The sequence below is a fragment of the Bubalus kerabau genome, chromosome X, assembly GCF_029407905.1.
Source record: "Bubalus kerabau isolate K-KA32 ecotype Philippines breed swamp buffalo chromosome X, PCC_UOA_SB_1v2, whole genome shotgun sequence".
In the NCBI taxonomy this organism is placed as follows: Eukaryota; Metazoa; Chordata; class Mammalia; order Artiodactyla; family Bovidae; genus Bubalus; species Bubalus kerabau.
The window spans coordinates 103,529,540-103,554,457 of NC_073647.1; the positions used below are offsets into that span (position 1 = coordinate 103,529,540).

General features: G+C 55.5%; 3 protein-coding genes across 11 annotated transcripts; 2 read left to right on the plus strand and 1 right to left on the minus strand.

Moving 5' to 3' along the window:
* The first annotated feature begins 5,232 nt into the window (after positions 1–5,232).
* MAGIX (MAGI family member, X-linked) lies at positions 5,233–9,716 on the plus strand. Of its 8 annotated transcripts, none has more exons than XM_055564473.1 (6): positions 5,233–5,362; positions 6,206–6,352; positions 7,186–7,268; positions 7,345–7,581; positions 7,690–7,861; positions 8,468–9,716. In XM_055564473.1, exons 1-6 carry the CDS (start codon positions 5,314–5,316, stop codon positions 8,869–8,871), a joined length of 1,092 nt encoding a protein of 363 aa, XP_055420448.1. In that variant the 5' UTR covers positions 5,233–5,313; the 3' UTR covers positions 8,872–9,716. The 8 variants fall into 8 exon arrangements, with proteins under 8 accessions (XP_055420448.1, XP_055420449.1, XP_055420450.1 ...); XM_055564474.1 differs by having other exon boundaries at positions 8,546–9,716; XM_055564475.1 differs by having other exon boundaries at positions 8,561–9,716.
* Positions 9,717–12,154: 2,438 nt separating this feature from the next.
* On the plus strand, positions 12,155–15,263 carry PLP2 (proteolipid protein 2). Its single transcript, XM_055564365.1, has 5 exons — positions 12,155–12,408; positions 13,474–13,626; positions 13,732–13,827; positions 14,562–14,652; positions 14,850–15,263. Exons 1-5 carry the CDS (start codon positions 12,313–12,315, stop codon positions 14,870–14,872), a joined length of 459 nt encoding a protein of 152 aa, XP_055420340.1. The 5' UTR covers positions 12,155–12,312; the 3' UTR covers positions 14,873–15,263.
* Positions 15,264–15,418: 155 nt separating this feature from the next.
* On the minus strand, positions 15,419–24,384 carry PRICKLE3 (prickle planar cell polarity protein 3). 2 transcript variants are annotated; one of them, XM_055564361.1, is made up of 9 exons: positions 24,276–24,384; positions 22,713–22,798; positions 21,667–21,850; positions 19,503–19,616; positions 19,043–19,180; positions 18,026–18,229; positions 17,748–17,934; positions 16,684–16,983; positions 15,419–16,125 (listed from the first exon to the last, which is right to left on the minus strand). In XM_055564361.1, the coding sequence occupies exons 1-9, from the start codon at positions 24,315–24,317 to the stop codon at positions 15,518–15,520; spliced, it is 1,863 nt and encodes a 620-aa protein (XP_055420336.1). In that variant the 5' UTR covers positions 24,318–24,384; the 3' UTR covers positions 15,419–15,517. The 2 variants fall into 2 exon arrangements, with proteins under 2 accessions (XP_055420336.1, XP_055420337.1); XM_055564362.1 differs by lacking the exon at positions 16,684–16,983.
* Positions 24,385–24,918: the final 534 nt, after the last annotated feature.

Below are 24,918 nucleotides of genomic sequence, written 5' to 3' on the forward strand. Positions count from 1 at the left end.
TCAACTACTCCAATAACCCTCTCTATGTCACCTCCTAGAGGAATATTCTAGTCTAACCCCAGCACGCTCAAATCACAGCCGAGCCCCGGCCTCCCTACTCACACTCATTGGTCCCACCAAGGGGAGTAACTAACAATCCTGGGCCCGCCCCCTCGGAACCAGGCTCCACTCCGACCACGCCCCCGGAAGGCCACGCCCCATCACGCACCCTCCTTGGGGCGCAGGCGCAAGGTGGCGCCAGCCCTGCGTACCAGCGCCGCCACGTCGGCCGCAGCTCGGGCCGCCAGGGGGCGAGCTTTCAGCCGCGCCAGGAACTGTCTGGCGCTGGGATCCTCGGGCTGGGGACCGCCACCGCCTGCGCGAGTGAAAAGAACAGATCAGGGCCCACCCTGAGTCTCAGCGAACCCTCACGGGCCCCTACGATCAAAGATCTAGAATCCCCCTCAAGATCCCCGAGACCACTCCTTTTCATAGTCCCGAAGGTCACCGACTGTGCCTTTCACCTCCCTGGACCCCCGACTATCACGGGAATGCCCGTGGACCCCCGCCTGCTCCCACGATATCGCCGGAGAGCTATTTAACTCCAGCACTCCTGGACACCTCCTAACACCCTGGGAATATCTCGAGGTTTCTGACGGCCCCCCCCGACACAACCCCAGATTCCAAACTCTTCCCCCCAATATCCAGAAGGACCGCGATTCTCCCAGATGTCCCAACAGAACACGGTCTGCTCCCTGTGGCCCAGGCACCCCCGATTCCCCTCTAGATGTCCTAGGTAGCCCTGCTGGTCCATGTAGCCCCAGATGGCCCCTCCACCTATCCCCAGAGGCTCCAGCCTAACCCCCCACAATCCACCAGACCCCCGCCTCCCCCCGCCCAGTGCCCAGGTGTCCCCAGTGACCCTGGGCAGACCCCTCCAGCACATCTCCCCCGAGACTCCTTGGAGTCCCGGGGTCCGGTGCGCCGCCCCGCGGCGCAGGTGTGGGTGTGGGTGTGGGTGCGGCTCCTCGAGCCCAGCTGGGGTCGCTGGGCCGCTGCCCTCCACCGCCGCCGCCCCCGCCGCTCGCCGCCGCCGCCGCCACTCGGGCGCCAGGGCTGCTTTGTTTACCACCTGTCAGAAGGAGAAGGTGAGGAGCAGACAGGAGGTGCGAGGGCTGGCAGGGACGCGCCCACTACCCTCCCACCCCGAGCCCGGTACCTCCTTTGCTTCCCCTAGGGTCCGTGCCGCCCCCCGGGCGCCGCTCCATGACCTGTACTTGGCCTGGTGGACGCACGGCCGCCCGCGACGCGTTGGGAGCGCTCGGGAGCGCTCACCTGGTGGCCAGCCGGGGCCTGGACGTGGCTGAAGCCGGCCGGTCCCGTGCTCAGCGCCCCAACCAGCGCGGTGACCTACCTGGCAGCCGCCAAGGTGTCCTGGCCCTGGGAGCCAGCACGCACTCTTGGCCTCTCCCTGCCTCAGCCGCTGCCTCTCTTTCCACCCAGGGGATGTTGTTATTCCAGTGTCAGAGGGGAAAGTCAAGGCCCAGAGAAGTTAAAGGCCCCACCTGAGCTCTGACAACTAAAAATGGGGTGCAAAACCGGAATCCAAGTTTACCGAGGCGTACTGCAGCCTCCAGCAGAGCTTTCCACATCTTACGTGGAAAGTCTCTCAGTCGTGTCTGACTCTTTGTGATCCCATGGACTGTAGCCCGCCAGGCTCCTCTGTCCATGGGTTCTCCAGGCAAGAAAACTGGAATGGGTTGCCATGGCCTCCTCCAGGGGATCTTCCCCACCCAGGAATCGAACCCGTGTCTCCTGAGACTCCTACATGGGCAGGCGGATTCTTGACCACTGAGCCACCTGGGAAGTCCCTTCCACATCGTAGACACTCAGTCAATCTGCACTGAATGTTTCCCTACTGGGGAACTGGAAGAATATGGTGGCCTGAGCAGTGGGGGCACCCTGGGAGTCTTTGGGAGCCCTGGGAGGTGTCAGGGCCCTGAGCATGATAGGGTTGGGGGACCCCAAAAGTAGGGAAGGGCAGGTCTCCTGGAGAGTGGAGGGGCAGTAGGAGCCTGGACTTGAGGAAGCTTTGAAGGCATAGGGTGTGTGTTGGGGGCGGGGACACTAGCCAATGAGAGGGGAGTAATGAGGCTCCTCCTAGGTTTGAAATGGGGCCAGAGTGTCTGGAGACAAAGCCTCCAAGATGGAAGCCCATGGGCAGAGTGCTACTCTAGTGACAGGAGGAATGGGGAGGGGTGAGAGAAGGCCTGTGGCCACCACTTTGTGGAGGAAGAAACAGGCAAAAGATGTGAACACAAACTTTACCAAAGAACATATACAGATGGCAAATAAGCATGTGAACCCTGCTTAATATGATTAGTCTTTAGGTAATACAAGTTAAAATCATGGCAAAATGCCACTACACACATATTAGCATGGCCAAAGTTAATTAAATGTCTGACCATACCAACTGTATGTGAAGTTGTCCAGGAAATGGAACTCTCATATACTGCTTCCAGGTTCAATACTTGTTCAGGGAACTAAGATGCCCCGTGGGGCAAGAAAAAAAAATGGAGCACCCCTCCTAGCTGTAGCCATTCCTGAAAATAATCCTTTTGCCCCTTTTAGCATCACTTGGTTCATGGATGTAGGTCAGTCCCTCTAACAACCCCACCCAATTCTTATTAATTTAAGCAAATCTTTCTTTTCTTTAGGAGATTGCGGGTTAATTGACATAAAATTTGATAGGTTTTGAACCTGTGACAAACCAGTTTCATTTGGTCAACATGCAGCAGGTCAAATGATGAGACACCAAGATCTGCAGCAGAGAAAGGAAAGTGCCTCCCAAAAGGCACAGGGCTTGAGATATTTATGAGATAAAGAAGCAGGGTTGTCTTTGACCTAGGGAAAAGTGATTAGAGGTAGGGAAAAGGTGACCTAACAGGTGTTCTGTGCAGGTGTATGAGTTTTATGCTGCTTCAGGGGATGCATGTGCAAAAATGGAGGTGCACCATGATCTGAAGGTGGACCATGTGATGTGCAAAGGTTATTCATCATACCCCTGTACAGGCCCAGTTTGGGGTTGGCTAACCAATCTTAGCCAGTTTGAACTGGACAAGATCTAACTCCAAGTTCCTGAAAAACAACACAAAGCCCTCATTATTATAGCAACCCATATGTCAGAGGTGTGGTGACACCTATAGATAATAGGGAGTGGTGAAGGAGTCAAAAAATAATTAAGGCAAGTTTGGTCAGTGAAGGCAGGTTACAAAGCAGAGCGATCTGTAACAAGCTGTTCCCAAATCTGCAGTTCTGTAAGACAAGCTCAAGAATCTCTGTCACCAGAACAGAAACATTGACCCTATGGGGCACAGTTTCAAAGTGTTTACATCTGTGAGACTATCAGTACACTCAAGACAGGGAACACAATCCTCACTGCCAAATGTTTTCTCCTGCCCTGCGTGAGTCTTCTTTCCCTACTGCTGTCCTCCCCACCCCAACACTGATATACTTTCTTCCACTGTGTATCAGTTTGCACTTTACTTGTTGTTGTTCAGTTGTTCAGTCATGTCCAACTCTTCATGACCCCATGGACTGCAGCATGCCAGGCTTCCCTGTCCTTTACCATCTCCCAGAGCTTGCTCAAACCCATGTCCATTGAGTGGGTGATGCCATCCAACCATTTCATCCTCTGTCATCCCCTCCTCCTCCTGCCTTCTATCTTTCCCAGCATCAGGGTCTTTTCCTTTTGGGAGGCACTTTCCTTTCTCTGCTGCAGATCTTGGTGTCTCATCATTTGACCTGCTGCATGTTGACCAAATGAAACTGGTTTGTCACAGGTTCAAAACCTATCAAATTTTATGTCAATTAACCCGCAATCTCCTAAAGAAAAGAAAGATTTGCTTAAATTAATAAGAATTGGGTGGGGTTGTTAGAGGGACTGACCTACATCCATGAACCAAGTGATGCTAAAAGGGGCAAAAGGATTATTTTCAGGAATGGCTACAGCTAGGAGGGGTGCTCCATTTTTTTTTCTTGCCCCACGGGGCATCTTAGTTCCCTGAACAAGTATTGAACCTGGAAGCAGTATATGAGAGTTCCATTTCCTGGACAACTTCACATACAGTTGGTATGGTCAGACATTTAATTAACTTTGGCCATGCTAATATGTGTGTAGTGGCATTTTGCCATGATTTTAACTTGTATTACCTAAAGACTAATCATATTAAGCAGGGTTCACATGCTTATTTGCCATCTGTATATGTTCTTTGGTAAAGTTTGTGTTCACATCTTTTGCCTGTTTCTTCCTCCACAAAGTGGTGGCCACAGGCCTTCTCTCACCCCTCCCCATTCCTCCTGTCACTAGAGTAGCACTCTGCCCATGGGCTTCCATCTTGGAGGCTTTGTCTCCAGACACTCTGGCCCCATTTCAAACCTAGGAGGAGCCTCATTACTCCCCTCTCATTGGCTAGTGTCCCCGCCCCCAACACACACCCTATGCCTTCAAAGCTTCCTCAAGTCCAGGCTCCTACTGCCCCTCCACTCTCCAGGAGACCTGCCCTTCCCTACTTTTGGGGTCCCCCAACCCTATCATGCTCAGGGCCCTGACACCTCCCAGGGCTCCCAAAGACTCCCAGGGTGCCCCCACTGCTCAGGCCACCATATTCTTCCAGTTCCCCAGTAGGGAAACATTCAGTGCAGATTGACTGAGTGTCTACGATGTGGAAGGGACTTCCCAGGTGGCTCAGTGGTCAAGAATCCGCCTGCCCATGTAGGAGTCTCAGGAGACACGGGTTCGATTCCTGGGTGGGGAAGATCCCCTGGAGGAGGCCATGGCAACCCATTCCAGTTTTCTTGCCTGGAGAACCCATGGACAGAGGAGCCTGGCGGGCTACAGTCCATGGGATCACAAAGAGTCAGACACGACTGAGAGACTTTCCACGTAAGATGTGGAAAGCTCTGCTGGAGGCTGCAGTACGCCTCGGTAAACTTGGATTCCGGTTTTGCACCCCATTTTTAGTTGTCAGAGCTCAGGTGGGGCCTTTAACTTCTCTGGGCCTTGACTTTCCCCTCTGACACTGGAATAACAACATCCCCTGGGTGGAAAGAGAGGCAGCGGCTGAGGCAGGGAGAGGCCAAGAGTGCGTGCTGGCTCCCAGGGCCAGGACACCTTGGCGGCTGCCAGGTAGGTCACCGCGCTGGTTGGGGCGCTGAGCACGGGACCGGCCGGCTTCAGCCACGTCCAGGCCCCGGCTGGCCACCAGGTGAGCGCTCCCGAGCGCTCCCAACGCGTCGCGGGCGGCCGTGCGTCCACCAGGCCAAGTACAGGTCATGGAGCGGCGCCCGGGGGGCGGCACGGACCCTAGGGGAAGCAAAGGAGGTACCGGGCTCGGGGTGGGAGGGTAGTGGGCGCGTCCCTGCCAGCCCTCGCACCTCCTGTCTGCTCCTCACCTTCTCCTTCTGACAGGTGGTAAACAAAGCAGCCCTGGCGCCCGAGTGGCGGCGGCGGCGGCGAGCGGCGGGGGCGGCGGCGGTGGAGGGCAGCGGCCCAGCGACCCCAGCTGGGCTCGAGGAGCCGCACCCACACCCACACCCACACCTGCGCCGCGGGGCGGCGCACCGGACCCCGGGACTCCAAGGAGTCTCGGGGGAGATGTGCTGGAGGGGTCTGCCCAGGGTCACTGGGGACACCTGGGCACTGGGCGGGGGGAGGCGGGGGTCTGGTGGATTGTGGGGGGTTAGGCTGGAGCCTCTGGGGATAGGTGGAGGGGCCATCTGGGGCTACATGGACCAGCAGGGCTACCTAGGACATCTAGAGGGGAATCGGGGGTGCCTGGGCCACAGGGAGCAGACCGTGTTCTGTTGGGACATCTGGGAGAATCGCGGTCCTTCTGGATATTGGGGGGAAGAGTTTGGAATCTGGGGTTGTGTCGGGGGGGGCCGTCAGAAACCTCGAGATATTCCCAGGGTGTTAGGAGGTGTCCAGGAGTGCTGGAGTTAAATAGCTCTCCGGCGATATCGTGGGAGCAGGCGGGGGTCCACGGGCATTCCCGTGATAGTCGGGGGTCCAGGGAGGTGAAAGGCACAGTCGGTGACCTTCGGGACTATGAAAAGGAGTGGTCTCGGGGATCTTGAGGGGGATTCTAGATCTTTGATCGTAGGGGCCCGTGAGGGTTCGCTGAGACTCAGGGTGGGCCCTGATCTGTTCTTTTCACTCGCGCAGGCGGTGGCGGTCCCCAGCCCGAGGATCCCAGCGCCAGACAGTTCCTGGCGCGGCTGAAAGCTCGCCCCCTGGCGGCCCGAGCTGCGGCCGACGTGGCGGCGCTGGTACGCAGGGCTGGCGCCACCTTGCGCCTGCGCCCCAAGGAGGGTGCGTGATGGGGCGTGGCCTTCCGGGGGCGTGGTCGGAGTGGAGCCTGGTTCCGAGGGGGCGGGCCCAGGATTGTTAGTTACTCCCCTTGGTGGGACCAATGAGTGTGAGTAGGGAGGCCGGGGCTCGGCTGTGATTTGAGCGTGCTGGGGTTAGACTAGAATATTCCTCTAGGAAGTTACATCAGTCAGTTCAGTCGCTCAGTCATGTCCGACTCTTTGCGATCCCATGAATCGCAGCACGCCAGGCCTCCCTGTCCATCACCAACTCCTGGAGTTACATAGAGGGGGTTATTGCAGAAGGTGAATGCTGCAAGATTAGCTGTTGGTGCGGAGTTTGATCTTTACTTTCTTCAGAAGGGTTTAAAGTGGCATTTTTGAGGAGGCCAGGCCTGGAGAGGTTTGGGGGCGGGCATTTGGCTGAGGGGCGGGCCTGGAATATCAGTCAAGGGGGTGGAGTCTATAAACGCACTGCGGAAGCGGCTCGAATTGTCAGGAATAGGTTGAGGTTTTATAGGCTAATTAGAGAGCAAGGCCTTATATCTTCACCAGCTGGAATCCTGGAGAAGCACCGTGTAGGGTGGGCCTAAGGGTTTAATATGAGAGGTAGGATCTGCATGTAGGAAAGTTTGGGGAATACTAGAATAGCTGTTGTCAGGGTTATTAGTTAAGAAGGTGCAATCAGGATAGTTATTCATGTGGGCGGAGCCTAGTTAAATGAGCAAGTCTGTGCATCCTAAAGGGACGGAAATGAGATGAGGCTAGAATATTAATTCAATAGACAGGTCCTCGTTTCTTTATAGTACCCTTCCGACTGCCTTTTTCATCCCCCAGCCATTAGCATGCTGTATTCTGCCGAGATAGAGGTCACAGACAATCGCCTTCCTAATGCCAATTTCGTGGAACAGCGTCCACAGGTACTACCTTGTCCTCCTAATCAAGGCCACCTGCCTCAGGACTGGTAATGTATGTACACTTGTGTCCTTACTCCAGCATCGTCGGTCAGAGACCATGGGTATACGTACCACGCCGCCCCAAGTGACCCAGGGTAAAGCTCGTCCTCCTTTGAAGTCACCCCAGGCCTCTGGTCAGTTCTCTGTTGAACTCATTCGCAGTTCCGCCGGCTTTGGCTTCACATTAAGTGGAGGCCGAGATGCAGGTGGGGATGCTCCGCTGGCAGTGCGCCGGCTGCTGAAGGATGGACCAGCTCAGCGCTGTGGTCGCTTGCAGGTGAACCATAAGGCACCCTCCATTCGATGGTGCCAGCCCTGTCCTCTCCCGTTGGTGTGCTCTCCATTTTGACCTTCCTACAACACCCCTTGCCTTGCACTCTTGCAGGCCGGCGACCTCGTGCTTCACATCAATGGAGAGTCAACTCAGGGCCTCACTCATGTTGAGGTCGTGGATCGGATTCGTAGAGGTGGCCCCCGGCTTTGCCTCGTGCTAAGCAGGCCTCCTGAAACCCACCCTGGCAAGCCTGAGGTGGTGGGAAGGCCCCGAAAAGAAGATGGTGGGTTTCCTAGGGGAGAAGTGTCAGGGATCTGTGAGGGGAAGAAGAGGGTCACAGAGTGGAGAGGCTGGGGACCTCGTTAGAAGGGTTTGGTAGTCTCAACCGGGAGGATTGGGGCTCCGTGTCTGAGGGTCATGGTATTTTCAAAAGGGGAGGGGAAGACCGGGGTCCCAGGGTAGGAGTAAGGGTGGATTTCAGAGGGAAGGGTTTTGAGGTACTGGGAGAGAAGAGAAAAGATGGTGTTAGGGGTAAAAATGGGTGGTCAGAAGGAAGAGTTGTGGTCCTCAGATGGGAAGGCAGAGTAGGTCTAAGTGGAGAGGGGATGGGATAGGGAACCAGAGGGTAGGGAGACTAGTCCCGAAAGACGAGAGATCCATTAGGGTTGGGGATGGGAGTTGAGGATGATGGGATGAGCAAGGAGAGAGTCTGGGATCCTAGATGGGAGGGTTTGACTGCATTTGGGGGTTGTGGGAATTGATTTCTGAGAGGAGTGTTCTGGATCCAGGAAAGGAGGGGAAAGGAAGCATCAGGTCTTGAGGCGTGGCCCCATTCCCGGAGTGCATGTCCATGCCTTTGTCTAAGTACCAGGGTCTTTGTCTTTTGCAGCCCTTAGAGTCTGCAGGCCACCCTCGGCCAAAGAGCTCCATCCCCATTGCCCACCCTATCGCCCAATCTTATCCACAGTCCTGCCATCCCCAGATCGCATTCCAGATCCTGGGGAACCAGAGATGACGAAGACTCGCAGCGCCAGCACTTCCTCCCCACTTCAGCACCCACGACCCCGTACGACCCCCCAAAACCGGGGCAGCCAGGAGCCTCGCCTAGAAGGGGCGGCCGACGGCCCCGCGGTTCCTGCTGCAGAGCGCTGCACGGAGGACCCCAACGACCAAACTCCGGATTCTCCCGGACCCTGGCTGACGCCCAGCGAGGAACGGCTCTCGCGGGCCCTAGGGGTCCCGGGGGCCGAGCAGCTCGCCCTGGAGATGGCAACCGGAAGGCGGAGGCACTGAGCGTGCAGCGGAAGGTTCACTTGGCATTTCCCAACCTACATCTGGGGTGCTGCCCCCGCTGCTCACTTAGCATCACTGGGAGAACTTCCTTGGTCTTGTCCCCCACCCCCCGCATCCTGCTTCGTAGTCGACCCGCCCGCGCTCCCCTCGTGGCGTCAGTAGTATGGCCCTTCCCAACCGGCCAGCCCGGCGCTTCTTGTTTTGGGGCCGGGGAGGTAATAAAATGGTTCAATCCAGTCTTGACTTGTCAGGTGCTCCAGGCCAGGTGGGGATCCCGAGTCCCACACGTGAAGGAGGGGGAGGGTCGATCTGGTTTCGAGGAGGGCCTCTTCAAGCAACCTTTGGCAAGCTTACTTCGCGCTGTTTCTTTCATGCCTCTAAAGAGCTCTTTGCTTCTGCCGGCGCGCATTGGACCCACTCCGTTCCCACTTTGCCAACTCCTGGTTCTTTCCCCATTCATTCATTTCACTTTTTTGGAGGTGTACAGGGCTCACGGCTAATTATTGCGCATGGTGTGGGGAATGCAGAGGTGGGCCTGTTGTGGCAAGAATGCACCAGTTTACCCACAACCCCGGCCGGCCGGGAATCGTCCAGACCCTCAAGTGAACTAGATAGCAAAGTTAGAACCTAGCGGCTTCCTTCGCCGAGAGCCTGTGGTCACTCACTTCCGGCCTGGTCGGCCAGCTTTCGCTGGCTGCAGACTGCCACCCTCAAGGCACTGGCTGGGGCCCCGGAGCCCCCTTCGGGGCGGAGCCAGGAAGGTGTGAGTCAGCAGGCTGGGCTAAAAACGGCTGTTAGAAACTTTGGGCCGCGCCCCCCTCTTCCACAGATGGTGACGAACTGCAGCCGGGCTTGTGTGCACACGCTACACGCTGGGCGTTCCCAGTCCTGGGAGAGGCCAGACTTTCCTCCGTCCTGGGAACGAACGGAGCCCCAAAGCCCGGTCTTATATGGCGAGCTGGGCTCCGATGCAGCCCCAGTGCCGGCGCTGACTGAGGTCAGCAATGTCCAGTCACCTCCGTGGTCACCACACTCACGACACTTGGCCCTATCCCCCCAATGAAGGAAGCTGTGGTCTGGAGGGAATGAACAACTCTCACCTCTATGGGGAGGGGCTGGAGAGGTGGGAGGAAGTAAAGGACCCTCGTGGGAGTATCCAGGGCGGCGCTGGAGAGGAGAGAGGGACTGTAAAACTAGGCTGGGAGTTGGGGTATAAAGAGGTGAAGAGGTGAACTCTTGAATGATTAGCGCTGTAGCAATTGTGGGAGAGTGCACTGGGGCTTCTAGCTGACCCTTACTCAGCTTGATAGAAGGTGTGGCTCTAGCGAAGTCAGGGAAGGACTTCAGAGCCTTAGTCACACCCAGGAGTCTAACAATAGTAACCCCAACCACCATTTACTTGGTCTTATCCTGGCTACCTGCTTTACTGGCACTATTTCCACTTAGTTACACATTGACTCAACAATCCTGATGTGTCCATTTCACAGAGCAGAGAAATGAAGCCCAGTGAGTATAAATAGCGTGAGTAAGTTGAGGATTGAAGCAAGATTTAATCTTGCCCGATTCCCAAGCCTGTCCTCTTAATCTCACCTGCATTTGACAAGAATTAACTGAACCCCAACTGTTTAGCTTGCACTGTGATAGGCACTGATGAAATGTTGGAGGGATGAAACAGATTTCTATCCTTGTGTAGCTAATGTAGTGGAGGGGGGTAGATTGATGTCAGAAAAGACACAGGAGATGAATAAAAGAATTTCAGAGAGAAGTGAGAGTTATGAAGATAGCAAAAGGTTATGGTGGGGGAGGTAATGATGGTGGGCTGCTGACCTCTTTGAAGACATAGTATTTGATCTGGGACCTGAGTGACCGGAAGCTAGATGTTTGAAGGGGCGGGGTGGGAGTGGGGGTGGGGAGAAGGGCATTGAAAGCAGTGGGAGAAACAAGTTCAAAGGCTCTGATGTGGAAGAGAGTTTGTTCTGTTCTAGAAACTCAGGCATGGCCTCACATAGTTGGAAAGCACACACTCAGCCCTGGGAAAGGTATGCTTCATGCCTTCCACTATCCAATCTCTTTCAGCCACCTGGACTGAGGACAGCCCCTTACTTGGTTTTGTGGGACCCAAGGTTCAGGGGGGAAAGCAGGCAGGCCCTTGAGTTGAACCATCCTGGCCTTCCAGCCATGGCTCTCCTCACCTCAAACGAGAATGAAACCAACACCCACTCTGGAGAGAGTGGTGCCAGAGGAGCACACCTTGGGGGAGATCCTGATTCCATTACCAGGTGCAGGTCTCAGACGCAGAAATTGAGGCTGAGTCAGGAGAAATTACTTGCTCAGGATAACTCACTCCTCAGATGTCATCAGCCTTTTCACCCAGTCTGGCACCCAGGAGCCTTCCCCTCATTGTGCCAAGCTCACGGCAATAAACAAAACTGTGCTCTTTCCGCATTCTTCATCTAAGACCGGGCTGACAGCCCCTCTACTTAGAACCAGGAAACAGAAGCCCAACACTTGGGGCCAGGACCTCCCTAGAATTGCAGAACAGAAACAGACCCTGGGCTCTGACACTGTTAATAACGTCCACTCTTCATTTAGGGAGCAGCATGATGCTCAGCAGGCTTTGTTCTCTCTCAACCTGGCAAGGTCTCATCCCCATCTAAGGGGATTATTCCACGATCCACCATCTTTTATCCACAATCCTGAAATCCAAAAAGCTTTGGAAACCAACAGATTTCCCACAAGTTGGGCACCATTTGGTTACACAACTTGACCTGACTTAACCAGGAACAATTTTTTGGTCCTGTCTTATCCCACTTACTGTGAAGGCCCACATAATTCCTTGAGGAAATATTAAGATGTGTGTGTTGCTGTTTTTTTTTTTTTTTTAATGAGGCAGTCTCAGATCCCGCTGAGAGTGTTCAGTAATACCTTGTATGCATTGGGGAAAATTTCCAAAATCTAAATTATTCCGAATTCTGTAAACATACCTGAGTTTAACCTTGGCCTGGGCAGTTTTTACAGCTAAGGAAACTGAGGCATTCCCTCCCAAAGCCAGATCTCCACGGTTCTGAGGCAGTCCCAGGCGCATTGATATTCTAAAAGCGTGAAGGGTCTCTCCATTGCAACACAGTTCTGGTTCGCAGAACTGCCAAACCGCAGAACTGCCAAACTGGCGCCCCTGAAGACTGGGCGCCTCAGGGGCTGAGAGCCCGGCAGGGAGAATCCTTGGCGGGCGGGGCGAGGGGGCTTCCGGGGCGGTGGCCACCTGGCCCGACCCGCTTAAGCCCCGCCCGCTTCTGCTCTGCGCGGTGATTCACTCCCTCCTTCGCCTCGGGGGCCCCCTTCCCGGCCAGACGGCTGGCAAGACGGCTGGGTGTGCAGCGTCCTCGAAAACACGAGCCAGCGAGCAGGTCTTTTGCGCCTCTTGGGACTCGGGTCCACACCATGGCGGATTCCGAGCGCCTCACGGCTCCCGGCTGCTGGGCCGCCTGCACCAGCTTCTCGCGCACCCAAAAGGGATTTCTTCTGTTTGCTGAGATTGTGAGCGTCCCGGGACTGGCGGGTGGGCAAGGGCGGGGTGGGGTGGCAGCAGCACGCGGAGCGGGGCAGCTCCGGGGGAGGCAGGCGCACGGCTGGGGGCTCTCGGCAGTGGGGCGCCAAGTGGGTGGGTTGATGGCGGAGGCCCGAAACCAGGGGCGCACGCAGGGCCAAATCAGTGAAGTCTTGGAGAAGGTGGTCAGGAGCTGCTGGCCCACGCGGTCAGGCAAGAGGCCCACAGGGCGTATGGCGGGCCCGGTGGAGACCCAGTAGACTCATCGGTGGACTCCTCGAAGGTGTCCCCAGGTCCTGGGTTTTGGGGGGACATCCCGTGGCAGGGCGTGGCGCGGCCTGGGCACAGGCAGGCGGGCTGGCAGAGGGCCCAGGGGCGGGACCTGTTGGGGTGGGGCCCCGCGCGCTCTAGTCCGTCAGGGTAGGGTGACTAGCTCTCCCCCAGTTCTTCCTAGCCCCTCTGTGGTGGGGCCAGAAGGTCTTTAGCTATCTGGGCCGCTCAGGAGCCTCGGTTTCCCGTACTCCTCAAAGTGGACGCCTCCTTTGAGTCCTTTGTAAAAGGTGCAGCGCCTTTAATGGAGCCCTGCCCCTCTGGTGTTACTCTCACCGATTTCCAGAGAGGTTGCTGGGGGAACTGCATGTCCCGCCCTGTCAAAGCCCTGAAGCTGGTGCCCCGAGTGCTATAGGCAATACTCCCCATAGGGCATCCTAGAAGGAAAAAGATGGGAAACCGAGGCACCCAACTTTACCTATTAGCTGGGTGATTGTGGATAAGTCACTTCACATCTCTGTGCCTCATTTTCCTCATGTATAAAAAATAAAGGTACTAGTAATAGTACCCAGTTCACTAGGTTATTGTGATGACTGAGTGAATTAATACTTGTGCAGCTCTTAGAACAACATTTGGAACACAGTGTGCACACACTAAGAGTTTAGCTATTGCTATTTGTCCTTTTCCCAGTCCTGAGTTTGAGATGACCCCCCTTCCCCCACAATTGAAACCATTCCCCTCAGCCCTGGGAGTTGACTGAAGCCCCCTTTCACATGTCCTTCCAGATACTATGCCTGGTGATTCTGATCTGCTTTAGTACCTCGACATCAGGGTACTCTTTCTTGTCGGTGATAGAGATGATCTTTGCCGCCATCTTTTTTGTTGTCTACATGTGTGACCTGCACACCAAGATACAGATCATCAACTGGCCTTGGAGTGTGAGAAAGGGGCCACAATGGCAGGGCTAGGGAGGGATACGGGAAGTTGTGATTGTGGGGGGCAATTCTGAATGCTGACTTCGCTCTTCTCCCTACACCTCGCAGGATTTCTTCCGAACCCTTGTAGCAGTCATTCTCTACCTGATCACCTCCATTGTGGTGCTCGTTGAGAGAGGAAACAGCTCCAAAATCGCTGCAGGGGTAAAGGCTATGGAGTCAGCTTCTAAGAACAGAGAGAAGGGTTTGAGGATCCTGGGGCTATTTCTGCCTCTGCTTCTGCCAGAAAGTGTGTGACTCACAGTAGGTCACATTTGTCCTCAGGGCCTGCAGGGAAGTCAAACTGAGGCCCTGGTTTTCTTCCCCAAATCATCATTTGCTGTAAAGAGCCATCCCTTGTCTGACACAAGGATTTTTGTGGGAAGCACATAGAGGTGGAAGCACAAAGCACTATCACTGTCAATACATTAGACTAAACCATCTGCTAGAGCTTTGTTTCAATGCACAGTATGAATGCCGTCCCCTATATGTGGGGCCTGGCTTCCCTGGTGGCTCAGTAGTAAAGAATCCACCTGCAGTGCAGAAGACCTATGTTCAATCGCTGGGTCGGGAAGATCCCCTGGAGAAGGGAATGGCAACCCACTCCAGTTTTCTTGCCTGGGAAATCCCATGGATAGAGTCGGACATGACTGAGGGACTAAACAACAACAACATATACGGGGCCACTGTGTCACTGTACTGTGTTGAGATGTACTAGGAAGAAGGAGGGTGGGGTAGAATCCAGTCTCTGGTCTTTCCCCAGGGCTCTCTGGGATCCCCACTTGCAGCTTTAACCATAATCCCTGCGTGGACTAGTCACTGGAGGTGGTGGATACAAGGAGATAGGAGGCTGGGTAGGCTGACCAGTCTAATATACCTGCCCTAACTCCCATCCCCAGGTGCTGGGCCTATGCGCTGCAGGCCTCTTTGGCTATGATGCCTACATTACCTTCCCCTTGCGGCAGCAGAGACATACAGCAGCCCCTACTGGTAAGTGTGTGGGTGTGTTGGGGGTGTTGCTAAGGGGGCTGAGAAGAAGATGGGTTTCCCAAGGGGCATGAATGCCAACTCTGTCTCTTGTTGGTACTTAAGGCTTTAGTGCCAATAAGTACCATAAGTTTCAGTATTCTTATCTGTAAAACAGGCATATGGATCCAACCAATGCTTTCTCTCTTTTCCTCTTGCAGACCCTGCAGATGGCCCGGTGTAGGTGAACTCTCTTCATTTCTCTCAGCAATCTGCAAATAACACCTCTATTGAAATAATTCCTCCCCACCCCTACAACACTCCCAGTCAACTCCCAGCTCCCTATTGAGGTAAAAGTGCCTTTGTCATGGAATTTTTCTTCCAGCCTGCCAATCAACCCTCCTGGGTATGGCTACCTTTATGGGTGTGCCTAGGGCCCCCTTCTGCAGTATCCGGAGACATCAGTTCTGCCTGGACAATGCCCCACCTAAGTCACAAAATGACAGGAGAGGGTACCTCAGATTTCAGACTCCAGGCTCCATGTTGTAACCCACTCTAAATAACCTCAGTGTGTGTAGGGGGTGGGGGTGTTCTGTGGAGCAATAAATAAATACTATGCAGATTATTAGAACATATGATAGTGAATAAATTAATCCTTTGATTAAATGTAGATAAATCTCAAGCATCAGTAGGGGGAAAATTGGGGAGGGGGGATGCTGGAGCAAGGAGGTAAAGAAGACAAGCCTGTTTTACAACAAATATTAAATTACTTCAGTAATACAAACAGACAAAGGAGGGAGGAAGGAAGGGGATCAATGACTTAAGTTGGGGTGTAGGTCTTCATCTACACTGACTTGAGAATGAAGCCCCCCCCAGAACTGTCACTCCTTCAAGCCAGGATGCAGTTCTTATCTCTGGCCTGTCGAGACATTCCTGGGCGAGAGTTCCCAGGGAGCTGTGGAGATGGGGAGTTGGTGGTCTCAGCCACAGTGTCTTGAGCAAGCACTGGCCTGCACAGGTGCGGGGACAGCGGGATGCGTTCCCCTAGGAAGTAGCCGTCCTCCTCTGAGGACTCTGAACTGGAACTGGAGGGTGAGCTGGAGCAAGATCCTGAGTCCGACCCTGATCCCAAGTCACATTGATGGTGGCGACGTCTGCCAAAGTGGCAGCGGTGGTGGTGATGGTGGTGGTGATGATGGTGGCGGTGGCGGTGGCGGCGACGACGTGTGGGGCCCCTGGGCGGGGGGCTGCGTGGTCTGCGGCGCTGGGCTGGGGGCGCACTCAGGGTCCGCCGAGGACCTCCCTCAGACACCAGAGGGTCGCGGAAGCTGACACGAGGGGCGCTCTGGCGACCAAAGGCACCATCTTCTGGTCGCGGATCCGGCTGGCTGGGAGGCCCCAGGGGTGTTTCGGGGACACTGCGGAGCCCCAGCTCAGGCATGGAGTGGCGGTGGGGGGCCCCTCTCAGAAAGTGGGTGGGCTCCTCAGGGCCTGCAGCTGGAAAAAGATGGGAGAGTCGCCCTATACCTCCTGCCCCACTCCCACCCCACCCAGGAGAGGCCTCTGGAAAGGACCTTCTCTCTCCCCAATCAAGACTGGGAAAATGGGGGCAGGCATCGGGGTGGGGCAGAAAGGTGGGGAGTCCAGGAAATATGAGGCCTTAGGCAGGTTCTGGGTGGAGGTGAAAGCAGGAGTAACAGGACAGGATTGGCGTATGAGGTGTGGCCCGGGTGGGGGCGTGGCCTCTGGTAGAAGGGGCGTGGTATAGGATGGAGCAGAATCCCGGCGAGGCCAGGGAACAGAGGGTGAGGGGTCAAGGGTTTGGAGGAGGAACTTGGGCTCAAGCTGGGACAAGTTGAGGTAGGGGAAGGGCCCTGCACAGAAGTGGGGCGGAACCAGGATTCACATGGGGTGTGGTTTGGGCTGGAGATTAGGCCTGGAATGGTTTGGGGATGGAGCCAGGACTGAGATAGGGGTTGGGCCAGGGATGCCAGGGTGAAGGGCCGGGGCTGGTCAAGGGGAAGGGACAGGGTTGGGGGAGGTGGGGTGGCTCACCAGGCACTGCCTCGGTGTTGGTGCCTTTGGTGGTAGTCTCAGATGCCCCCTCCACAGCAGAAAAAGAGGCTGTAGAGGCTGTGAGAGGTGTGGAGACCGTGCTTGTGCTCCAGCTGCGGCGGCTGTGCGCTGGAGCCATGGGCTCAGACCCCAGGCTGCAGGCTCGTGAGCAGAAGATTAGGCCACGGCGTGGCAGGAAGGGGCGGCCCAGGAGAGCTCGCCCGCAGCGACTACAACAGAAGCAGCGCTCTGAGGCGTGCCAGTGCTGGCCCTCATAAGCCATCTGGCCTTGGTCCAGGCCTGCAGGGATGGACAGGAGGGGGAAAACTGAGGCAGAGCCCTCAGGCATATCTCTGACCCTACTGAATAGGGGCCCTTCTTGGGAATCTGGGACAGGGTTCCTGGAGATGCCCTCTTGCCCCACCTCTCCAGACTGGGGCCCTTCCTCACCCTCCTCTCCTGGAAACTGGCTGATAAATGTCTCCTCTGCCTCCCTTTCTTTCCCCAGGTGGCCCCTCCCAGAGTGAAGGTGGGTATTAGACTCTAAGATGCGGGTCAGGCTTAGACATTAAGAGGTGGCTTCAGGTGGAGGGAGAATGGAAGGTAGACCTGAAGAAACCTGGGTGGTGGCAGCAGGACAGAGAAGGTAGGGCGTGGCTTTGGTGGGGAGGAAGTAGATCTTAGAAGGTTGAGTCTGGCTTAGAAGGTAGGGTTTACCTAGGCTGATGGAGGAGAGTGTGAGAGAACAGGGCATAGCTTAGAGTAGGGGCTAGGTTGAGAGGGTAGGAGAGTAACTTGGGGGGCGGGGTGCTAGAAATTAGAGGGCACTCTGGAGGTGGGCCTAGATATGTAGTGGTGCCTAGTGTAGCTGGGTTTAGAAAAGATGGCATGATGGGGGACATCAGTAATGGAATTGCAATGAAGGGTATAGGGCTACAGTGCTGGGGCTAGGATTAAAGTATGGGGTATAATGGGAGATGGGGCCTGGAAGACAGGGGAATCCTGAGGGTGGGGCTATGACCCAGTTGTCCATCCATTGCCCAGCCAGTCCCATGTTCACCCACCAATGTGCTCCCCGCAGCCATCACAGTACTCCGCGTGGCGGGCCTCATAGCAGGCACAGCAGTGGGGGCGACTCTGACGCATGACATAGCGCTGCCCCCCGAGCGATGCTTCACACTCAAAGCAGCAGAAGTGACCCATGTGCCAGTGCCGGCCCTCAGCTTCCGTGCACTCAGGGGAGAAGATGATCTGGCAAGCAAAGGCCATCGTGGCCATCAGAAGGGTCTGCCCCTGGCCCTGCCCACCCTCCATTCCCACCGTTGGGCAGAAAGGCACAAACCTCGTCACAGGCTTGGCAGCGTGGGCGCAGGCGTTCGGCGTGGTGGCGACCACAGTAGACCTTGCCAGCATGGTAGAAGTAGATGAGGTCCACCAGCAGCTCCCGGCACGTGGAACACACAAAGCACTGTGGGTGCCAGCAGGCACCTAGGCCTGCACGGCTGGCAAACACAGCAATGTCCCCACCTCCAATCTGCTTCCCACACTGTGGAACGACAGGTGAACACTGTCACCATCACCAAGATGGGCAGATGGATGGGGCTCAGCCAAGGTGTGTCACACCTGGGCCTTCCCCATGGTCTATGTGACCAGCCCCATCCAGGGGGTAACTTCAAGATAGGCCCTGCCTACATGGCTGGGGGTAAAGGTGGGAGCAGGAGCCTTTAGAGAACAACCCTGCTCCTGGAGAAAACCACAGAGACAGGCCCTATCTCTCGTGGGTGGCCTCAAAGGCAAGTCTCGCCTTTAGGGGGTTGGGAAAACCATAGAGTCAGGTCAGGCCCAGTTGGGGGATCTTAGCACAGACCTCACCTAACAGTAAGATCTAAGGTTAGGGTCCACCCACCGGGGGGGGGGGCTCAGAGGCAAATTCCACTCATTGCCCAGCTCTGAAGACATGCCCTGCCACTGTGGGTTGGTTCTTAAGAACAAGTCTCGATCATAAGAGGGCCAAAGAGATAGCCCACATCCCATGTCCACAGCATGGAAGGGAGGAAATGAATAGAGAAGGTCTACTAGGCTCTCCTTAGAGGCAGACCATACCTGACATGGGATCTGAGAAACAGGCCCCAGTCCACCAGGGAGCCCTACAGACAGACCTGGCTGGTCAGGGAGGCCTTAGATATGGTCCCTGCCCAACAGCAGAACATGAGGAAAAGACCCCACCTACCAGAGGGGACACTAGACAGACCACTAGGGCTTAGGTGGCCAGCCTCATCTTCCCAGGGCCTGGGAGATGGAGCACCCCAAGGCTTGGAGCAAAGGCACTACTTACTCACTGAGGCCCTCCATGGCTCACCTCCTCGCAGATGGCCCCAGTGATGGTCACGGGGAAGATGCGCACGGTGCCACGCCCCAGATTCTCCCGCTTCCGCTGCTGGCTGAAGGCTCTGAGCTCTTTCTTCTCCTCCTCTTCCAGTGCCGTACAGTACTGTACCTGGAGTAGCAGGGGTCTTCCAGGCTCTTCCCCTGATGCCTGCCCCACCCCGACCTTCTTCCAGATTTCATCCTTGCTCAGAAAGTTTACTTCTAGGCCTTTGTACAGGTATCTCAAATACCCACCCCTTACCTCTTCTCCCAAGGCCCAGCTGCAGTTTTTACCAAGGAATGTCCCCTGATTGCTCCTGCCTGTTTAGGCCTGTCCCCTCAGATCAGTTCACCTTTCCTCCTCTGAGCCTGCCCACTGCTTTCCAGCTCCCAGCATTTGTCCAGGCCGTGCCCCCTACCTGGCATGCCCTTCCTGTCTTCTGCCTCCTTACCTCACTGTCATGTGGGGGCAGCTGGTGCAGCAGCTGCTTGATCCTGTATTTCTCCCCAGGACTGTTCACATAGGGGACCTTGTCTTCTGGGAGGCAGCTGAAAAATTGGTATACCTGGAGGGACATAGGGGATGGCCAAAAATAATTGAGACTAGAGGTGATGCAGTGGGGTGGTTGTTGTTCAGTGGCTCAGTCGTGTCTGACTCTTTGTGACCCCATAGACTGCAGCAAACCAGGCTCCCCTGTCCTTCACTATCTCCCAGACTTTGCTCAAACTCATGTCCATTGAGTCAGTGTTGGTGGAGCCCTACTTTTCTGAGAAAATTAAAGTCATCAGGAGGGAATTTCTACTGACCCCGCTCCATCTCTCCTTCCTACAGGCCAGATCGTTCCTGCCACATCTCAAACATACCAAGAGTCCCTTAATGTCTTGACCCTTCATCTGCTGCTTCACTTTTCTTTCCACATTTACAGCAAAATTCCTCAAAAATGTATGCGTTTGCTATCTCCATTTCATCTCCTCCCATTCTCTCTAGACCCCACTCCAGTTGGGCTTCTCTGCCCCCCTCTGTCTCTGTCCCTCCTCCAAAGCTATTCCTGTCATAGTCATTGATGATATCCAGATTGCTAAACTCATTTCTCAGGTCTCAGTCTTAATCCAGTTTGACCCATCAGTAACACTGGACACAGCCAATCACTCCCTGTTCCTGAAAACACTCTGTTCTGTTAGCTTCCACAAGACCACACAGCCCTGGGTTTGCTTCCTCCTACCTTATTGACTGCTCCTTCTCTGTCACTCTTTTGGTTCCTCTTCAGCTAGTTGATCCCTAAATGTGGGAGGGTCCTTAGTCTCAGTCCTTGGTCGTCTTCCCTCTGTCTACCTTCAGTTCTTTGGGAATCACATCCAACTTCATGGCTATAAATACCATCTCCTGGCTAATGCCTCACAAATGCATACCTCTAGCCCTGTGACTTCTTGTTGAGTTCCATTTTCATGTGACCACTCAGATGTCCAACAGGCATCTCAAACTCCAGACAGCCAAAACCAAATGTATGCTCTTAGCCTTCAAACTTGCTCCTGCCTTGGCCTGCCCCATATCAGTCAATCCATCCATCCTTTGTGTCATCTTTGACTCCTCTCTCATACCCACAAGAAAATCCTCTAAGCTCTAGTTTCAAAATATAACTAGACTCTGACTACTGCTCACTACTTCCACGGCCAATGTCATGATCAGGATCAGTCACCTGGACCACTGCAGTTGCCTCCTCTTCACTAATCCCCTGCTTCCATGCTCACTCTCACAGTCCATTCTACACTCAGCAGCCAGAGGGATCCTGTTAAATCCTAAGACAAATCACATCCCTTCTCTGCTCACAATCCTCTGGTGTCCTCTCCTTCATTCAAAGTGGAAGTCAAAGTTGTGTCCATGGCCCCCACCATCTCTGACCTCATCTCCAACCACTGGCCCCATTGCTCACTATGCTCCACATACACTGGCATCCTCACTGTTTCTCACACATGCCAAGCACACTCCTGCCTCAGGGCCTTTGCATTCGCTTTTCCCTCTGCCTGGATTGTTCTAACCTCTGATATCTGCATAGTTCACATCCTCACCTTCTTCAGGAAGCTCAAACATCATACTGCCACAGAGGCTGACCTGGGCACCTTATTTACAATTCCAACTTCTCTGTCTCTCCCCCACTTCCCTGCTCTATTTATTCCATAGCTCTTCCACCATTTGACATATTTTTTTAGGTTTGCTTACTGTCTCTTGTTCCCTTTGGGAATACAACCTCCAGGTGGGCAGGTGTATTTTTGTGTGGGTTTTTTGCTCTTTGTTATGTTCTCAGAACAGTGTCTGACATGCAGTAAGTGCTCAGTGACTGTTGAATGAATGAATCAATGGAAATACGGTGAATGAAAAGAGCTGGGATAAGGCCTGAGGTAAGGTGAGAACAGGAGTGGGGTGATCAGGTCCTGAGGAACTGGCCCAGCCATCAATCAGGGTTCCCTGCTAGATCACAGAGGGGTCAGAAGGACATGCACAGTCTGACCACATACTCTAGTGTTTCTCTGGAAATAGGTTCCCACCTGAGTGTGTGTGTGAGTATGTGTGTGTGCGTGCCCACTGGTGAGCAAGAGTGGGTGGTGGTGTTTGGTCACCTGCTCAGGCTTGAGACCAGGGGGCACCCAAGCATACTCCTCTGAGGCACAGCCTGAGTCATCATCGGAGATGGAGTGGCGCTGGAAGTCTGAGATTAGCCGACACATGATGCGTTCCAGGTCCACAGGCACTGCATGCACGGCGTGCTCCTCCCGCGGGCATTTGCAGTGCTGGCAGATCTTTCTGAGGGGGCCGGAATGGGGGTCAGTTCCAAAGGGATAGCCCACTGGGATCCCCCTTGGCGGCCCAAGGAAGTCTAACTGGAGGGGCAGAGACACGCAGATTATCGCCAGCAAAAGACTTGGAGCCTGAGAGGGCTCTGGGCTTGGAGGCGGTGCAGAGCAGACGTGAGGCTGTGAGCCAAACCGCTGTGGGGGAGTGGGCGGGGGCTGTGAAGGGCGGAGCAGCCACCTGGGCTGGGAGCTGCGAGCGGGGCTGTGGGCCTGGCCAGAGGATGGGAAGCGAGTGGTGGGGCTGTGGGAGGTCTCAAGGCCCTGACTTTCAGCACTGGGACTTGGGTCACACTCTCCTGGCAGCGGACCTGAGTAGGGGCGGGGCTGAATCTGAGATTGGAGTCCCCTCAGGACTTTGGAAGTTGTTGGGGGAACTTTTCCTAGAGGCGGGTTCTAGCTTGTGCTGAGGCTCTGAACTCGTAAATGGGTCGGGCTCTGAGCTCGTGAGTAGGGCTCTGTCTGTTGTATTCTGTGGGAGGTTTTGGGTACAGGGCTTCACTAGGAGGATAGGACCTGGGTGTGGGAGAGGAGTTCTGAGCCCAAGAAGGGGGCGGGAGGTCAGTGGGCGGTGCTCAGAACCCGGGACCCAGGCTCTCCCTAGAGACGAGACTCGGAAACTAGGATAATTCTGGGGGCGGGGACATATAGTAGGCGGAGATCTCCTGGGAATGCCACAATTAGGACCGTGTCTGGCGAGGGAGGGGCTCTGGACCTGAGCTTTTCTCGAAGACCGGGCTCCAGGCTAGGGGAGTGGCCTACGTCTTGGTGGGTTCCCCTAAGGGCAGGACCCTGAAGAAGGCAAGGTCACCTACCTCCAGCCGTGTAGCAGGAAGCCGGGGCACTGCTCCCTGCAGGAGTTGCAGGGCTGGCCGCGGTCTGGGTCCTCTGCCTCTGGAGGCTGTAGTGGGCGGGGACAGACGCGGGACCGGGCGAGGTGCGCGAGGGCGGGGAGGGAGAGAGAAATCAACGCCCGCCTCTCCATTCCAAGGACGGCAACCACAGGCCAGGGCCTGTCCCACCAGGGCAACGCCAGGCAGGCTGGGACAGAGCCCAGAGCAGAGGGGGACACCACCGAGGTAGAGGCGGGGCAGCTGAGGCTACCTCCCTACATGCCCCCCTTTCAGGGAATTTCCCCTCCCTGGGCCAGCCTCCGACTCCCCTCACCCAGCCTGGACACCTCCCACCAGCCTCTGAATCCGTCAGGCCTCAAAACACCTGAACTGAGTACTCTCCCCACCAGAGCAGAGACCCTAATCTGGGTGTCTCTTCCCAGGCCTCATCTCGCTGGGCCCCTTCTCCACTCAGGAACCAGCAGCACTCCAGTTCCACAGGTTGGGAGTCTGAGACCCCATCCTTACTTGGCATCCCCATGTGAACCCTATTCCTATTTCAGAAGCTCAAGAGCTCTTCTGGAGAAGGCAATGGCACCCCACTCCAGTACTCTTGCCTGGAAAATCCCATGGACGGAGGAGCCTGGTAGGCTACAGTCCATGGGGTCTATAAGAGTCAGACATGACTGAGCGGCTTCACTTTCACTTTTCACTTTCCTGCATTGGAGAAGGAAATGGCAACCCACTCCAGTGTTCTTGCCTCGAGAATCCCAGGGACAGGGGAGCCTGGTGGGCTGCCATCTATGGGGTCGCACAGAGTCGGACACGACTGAAGCGACTTAGCAGCAGCAGCAGCAAGAGCTCTTCCCCAAACCCTGGCTTCACCTTTTCAAACCCAAGGAACTGAGACCCTTCTCTGGGATCTCAGGAGGCCCTTGAGCCATTCAGAAACTCACACCCCAAGAAGCCTTGGCCCTTATCCCTCATATCCTAGGGCTATTCACTCTTCTGGACCAGACCCCACCCAGACAGCCCCTCCAAAGGAAGACAGAGACCCTCCTATCTAGGAAGTCAAAAGCTCCGTGACTCAAGTGGAAGCCTGGAAGCTCTTTTACCCCCATATCCCTACCACTTGACTCTCAATATTCGGACACCCCAGGAGTGTAAGGCCTCACCCCTCAGTTCACCTTCCACCCAGGTACAGGGGGAGGTCCCTTTCTTCAGAAGCTCAGGAGGTCTCTGCTCAATCTAGGACTTCAGGACCCAATCTTTTGGCTCTCAGAATCCCCTCCCATAATTCACCCAAGATGGGAGTGCACCAAGTCCCCTGTGTACTGATAAAGGTGTGTGGAAAGGTGATTAGGGAGCAAGGACCACCAGATTTCTACATTCCTTCATCCACATGCTTCCAGCAGTCCTCCGGTCTGGGTATCCTGGGAATGGGGATTCCCAGATCCTCTGTGGAACACCTCCTCTCTATCCCTTGCTTCCTCTCCTGGGTCTCAGTTTATCCCGACCCCCATCGCTGCCCCGAGTCTCGCTCACCGCACGCCCGGAGCGGCGCCTCCGGGACCCACGCGCGAACATGGCGCGCCCAGGCAGGGTCCAGCCGGGCCGGGTCAGGCGAGCGGAATCCTTGTGGCCGTCTGGCCACCGCGCGTCCGGCAGGGGAGCTCTTGGTTCCGTAAACCTGACACCGGCGTAGGAGGAGCGCGCCCAGCGGAGTCCGCCCCTGCGCCTGTTGTCTCTCCCAGGCCAAGGCGCCCCCTGCCTAGAGGTGAGGGGCGCGCAGCCCAGGAGCGCCGTGCGCGACAGCTTCCCGGCACTCCTGCCTGGGCGGGAGCTGGGCCTCAGAAATCACAGCCCCCAGAACCCCAGGGTTCCATGTGATCTCTCACTAGATGTTCTAGGGCTGGAGGGCTCCGTTGTGGAGGAGGGGAACTTGGAAGTGGTGACCTGACTGCAAGGAGTGTGCGCTACAGTACTTGTATTGGCACTTTGTGTCAATTTATCTTGGATGTTTATTTGGGGGATGGGTTAAAGCCACCTCTTGGTCCTCCCCTCACTGGTGATGATCTGAGGGTCTCTTTCCCTCCAATTAATGCTGCACGAACGGTCTCCAATCCTATTGTAGGCCCGTCTGAAAGCTAGACCTTGTACACCCCCGCTCCCCATGTCCTCGCTCACA

What these genes read in the sequence shown, in the direction of transcription:
- MAGIX (XM_055564473.1), top strand. Translation starts at nt 5,314, where the DNA reads ATGGAGCGGCGCCCGGGGGGCGGCACGGACCCTAGGGGAAGCAAAGGA. An exon ending in TCGTGGAACAGCGTCCACAG is followed by an intron (nt 7,269 to 7,344) that starts GTACTACCTTGT and finishes TCCTTACTCCAG; the next exon opens with CATCGTCGGTCAGAGACCAT. An exon ending in AGCGCTGTGGTCGCTTGCAG is followed by an intron (nt 7,582 to 7,689) that starts GTGAACCATAAG and finishes GCACTCTTGCAG; the next exon opens with GCCGGCGACCTCGTGCTTCA.
- PLP2 (XM_055564365.1), top strand. Translation starts at nt 12,313, where the DNA reads ATGGCGGATTCCGAGCGCCTCACGGCTCCCGGCTGCTGGGCCGCCTGC. An exon ending in TCATCAACTGGCCTTGGAGT is followed by an intron (nt 13,627 to 13,731) that starts GTGAGAAAGGGG and finishes TACACCTCGCAG; the next exon opens with GATTTCTTCCGAACCCTTGT. An exon ending in ACATACAGCAGCCCCTACTG is followed by an intron (nt 14,653 to 14,849) that starts GTAAGTGTGTGG and finishes TTCCTCTTGCAG; the next exon opens with ACCCTGCAGATGGCCCGGTG.
- PRICKLE3 (XM_055564361.1), bottom strand. Translation starts at nt 24,317, where the DNA reads ATGTTCGCGCGTGGGTCCCGGAGGCGCCGCTCCGGGCGTGCG. An exon ending in CTGGTCTCAAGCCTGAGCAG is followed by an intron (nt 19,617 to 21,666) that starts GTGACCAAACAC and finishes ATGTCCCTCCAG; the next exon opens with GTATACCAATTTTTCAGCTG. An exon ending in CTGGGGCCATCTGCGAGGAG is followed by an intron (nt 18,230 to 19,042) that starts GTGAGCCATGGA and finishes GTCGTTCCACAG; the next exon opens with TGTGGGAAGCAGATTGGAGG.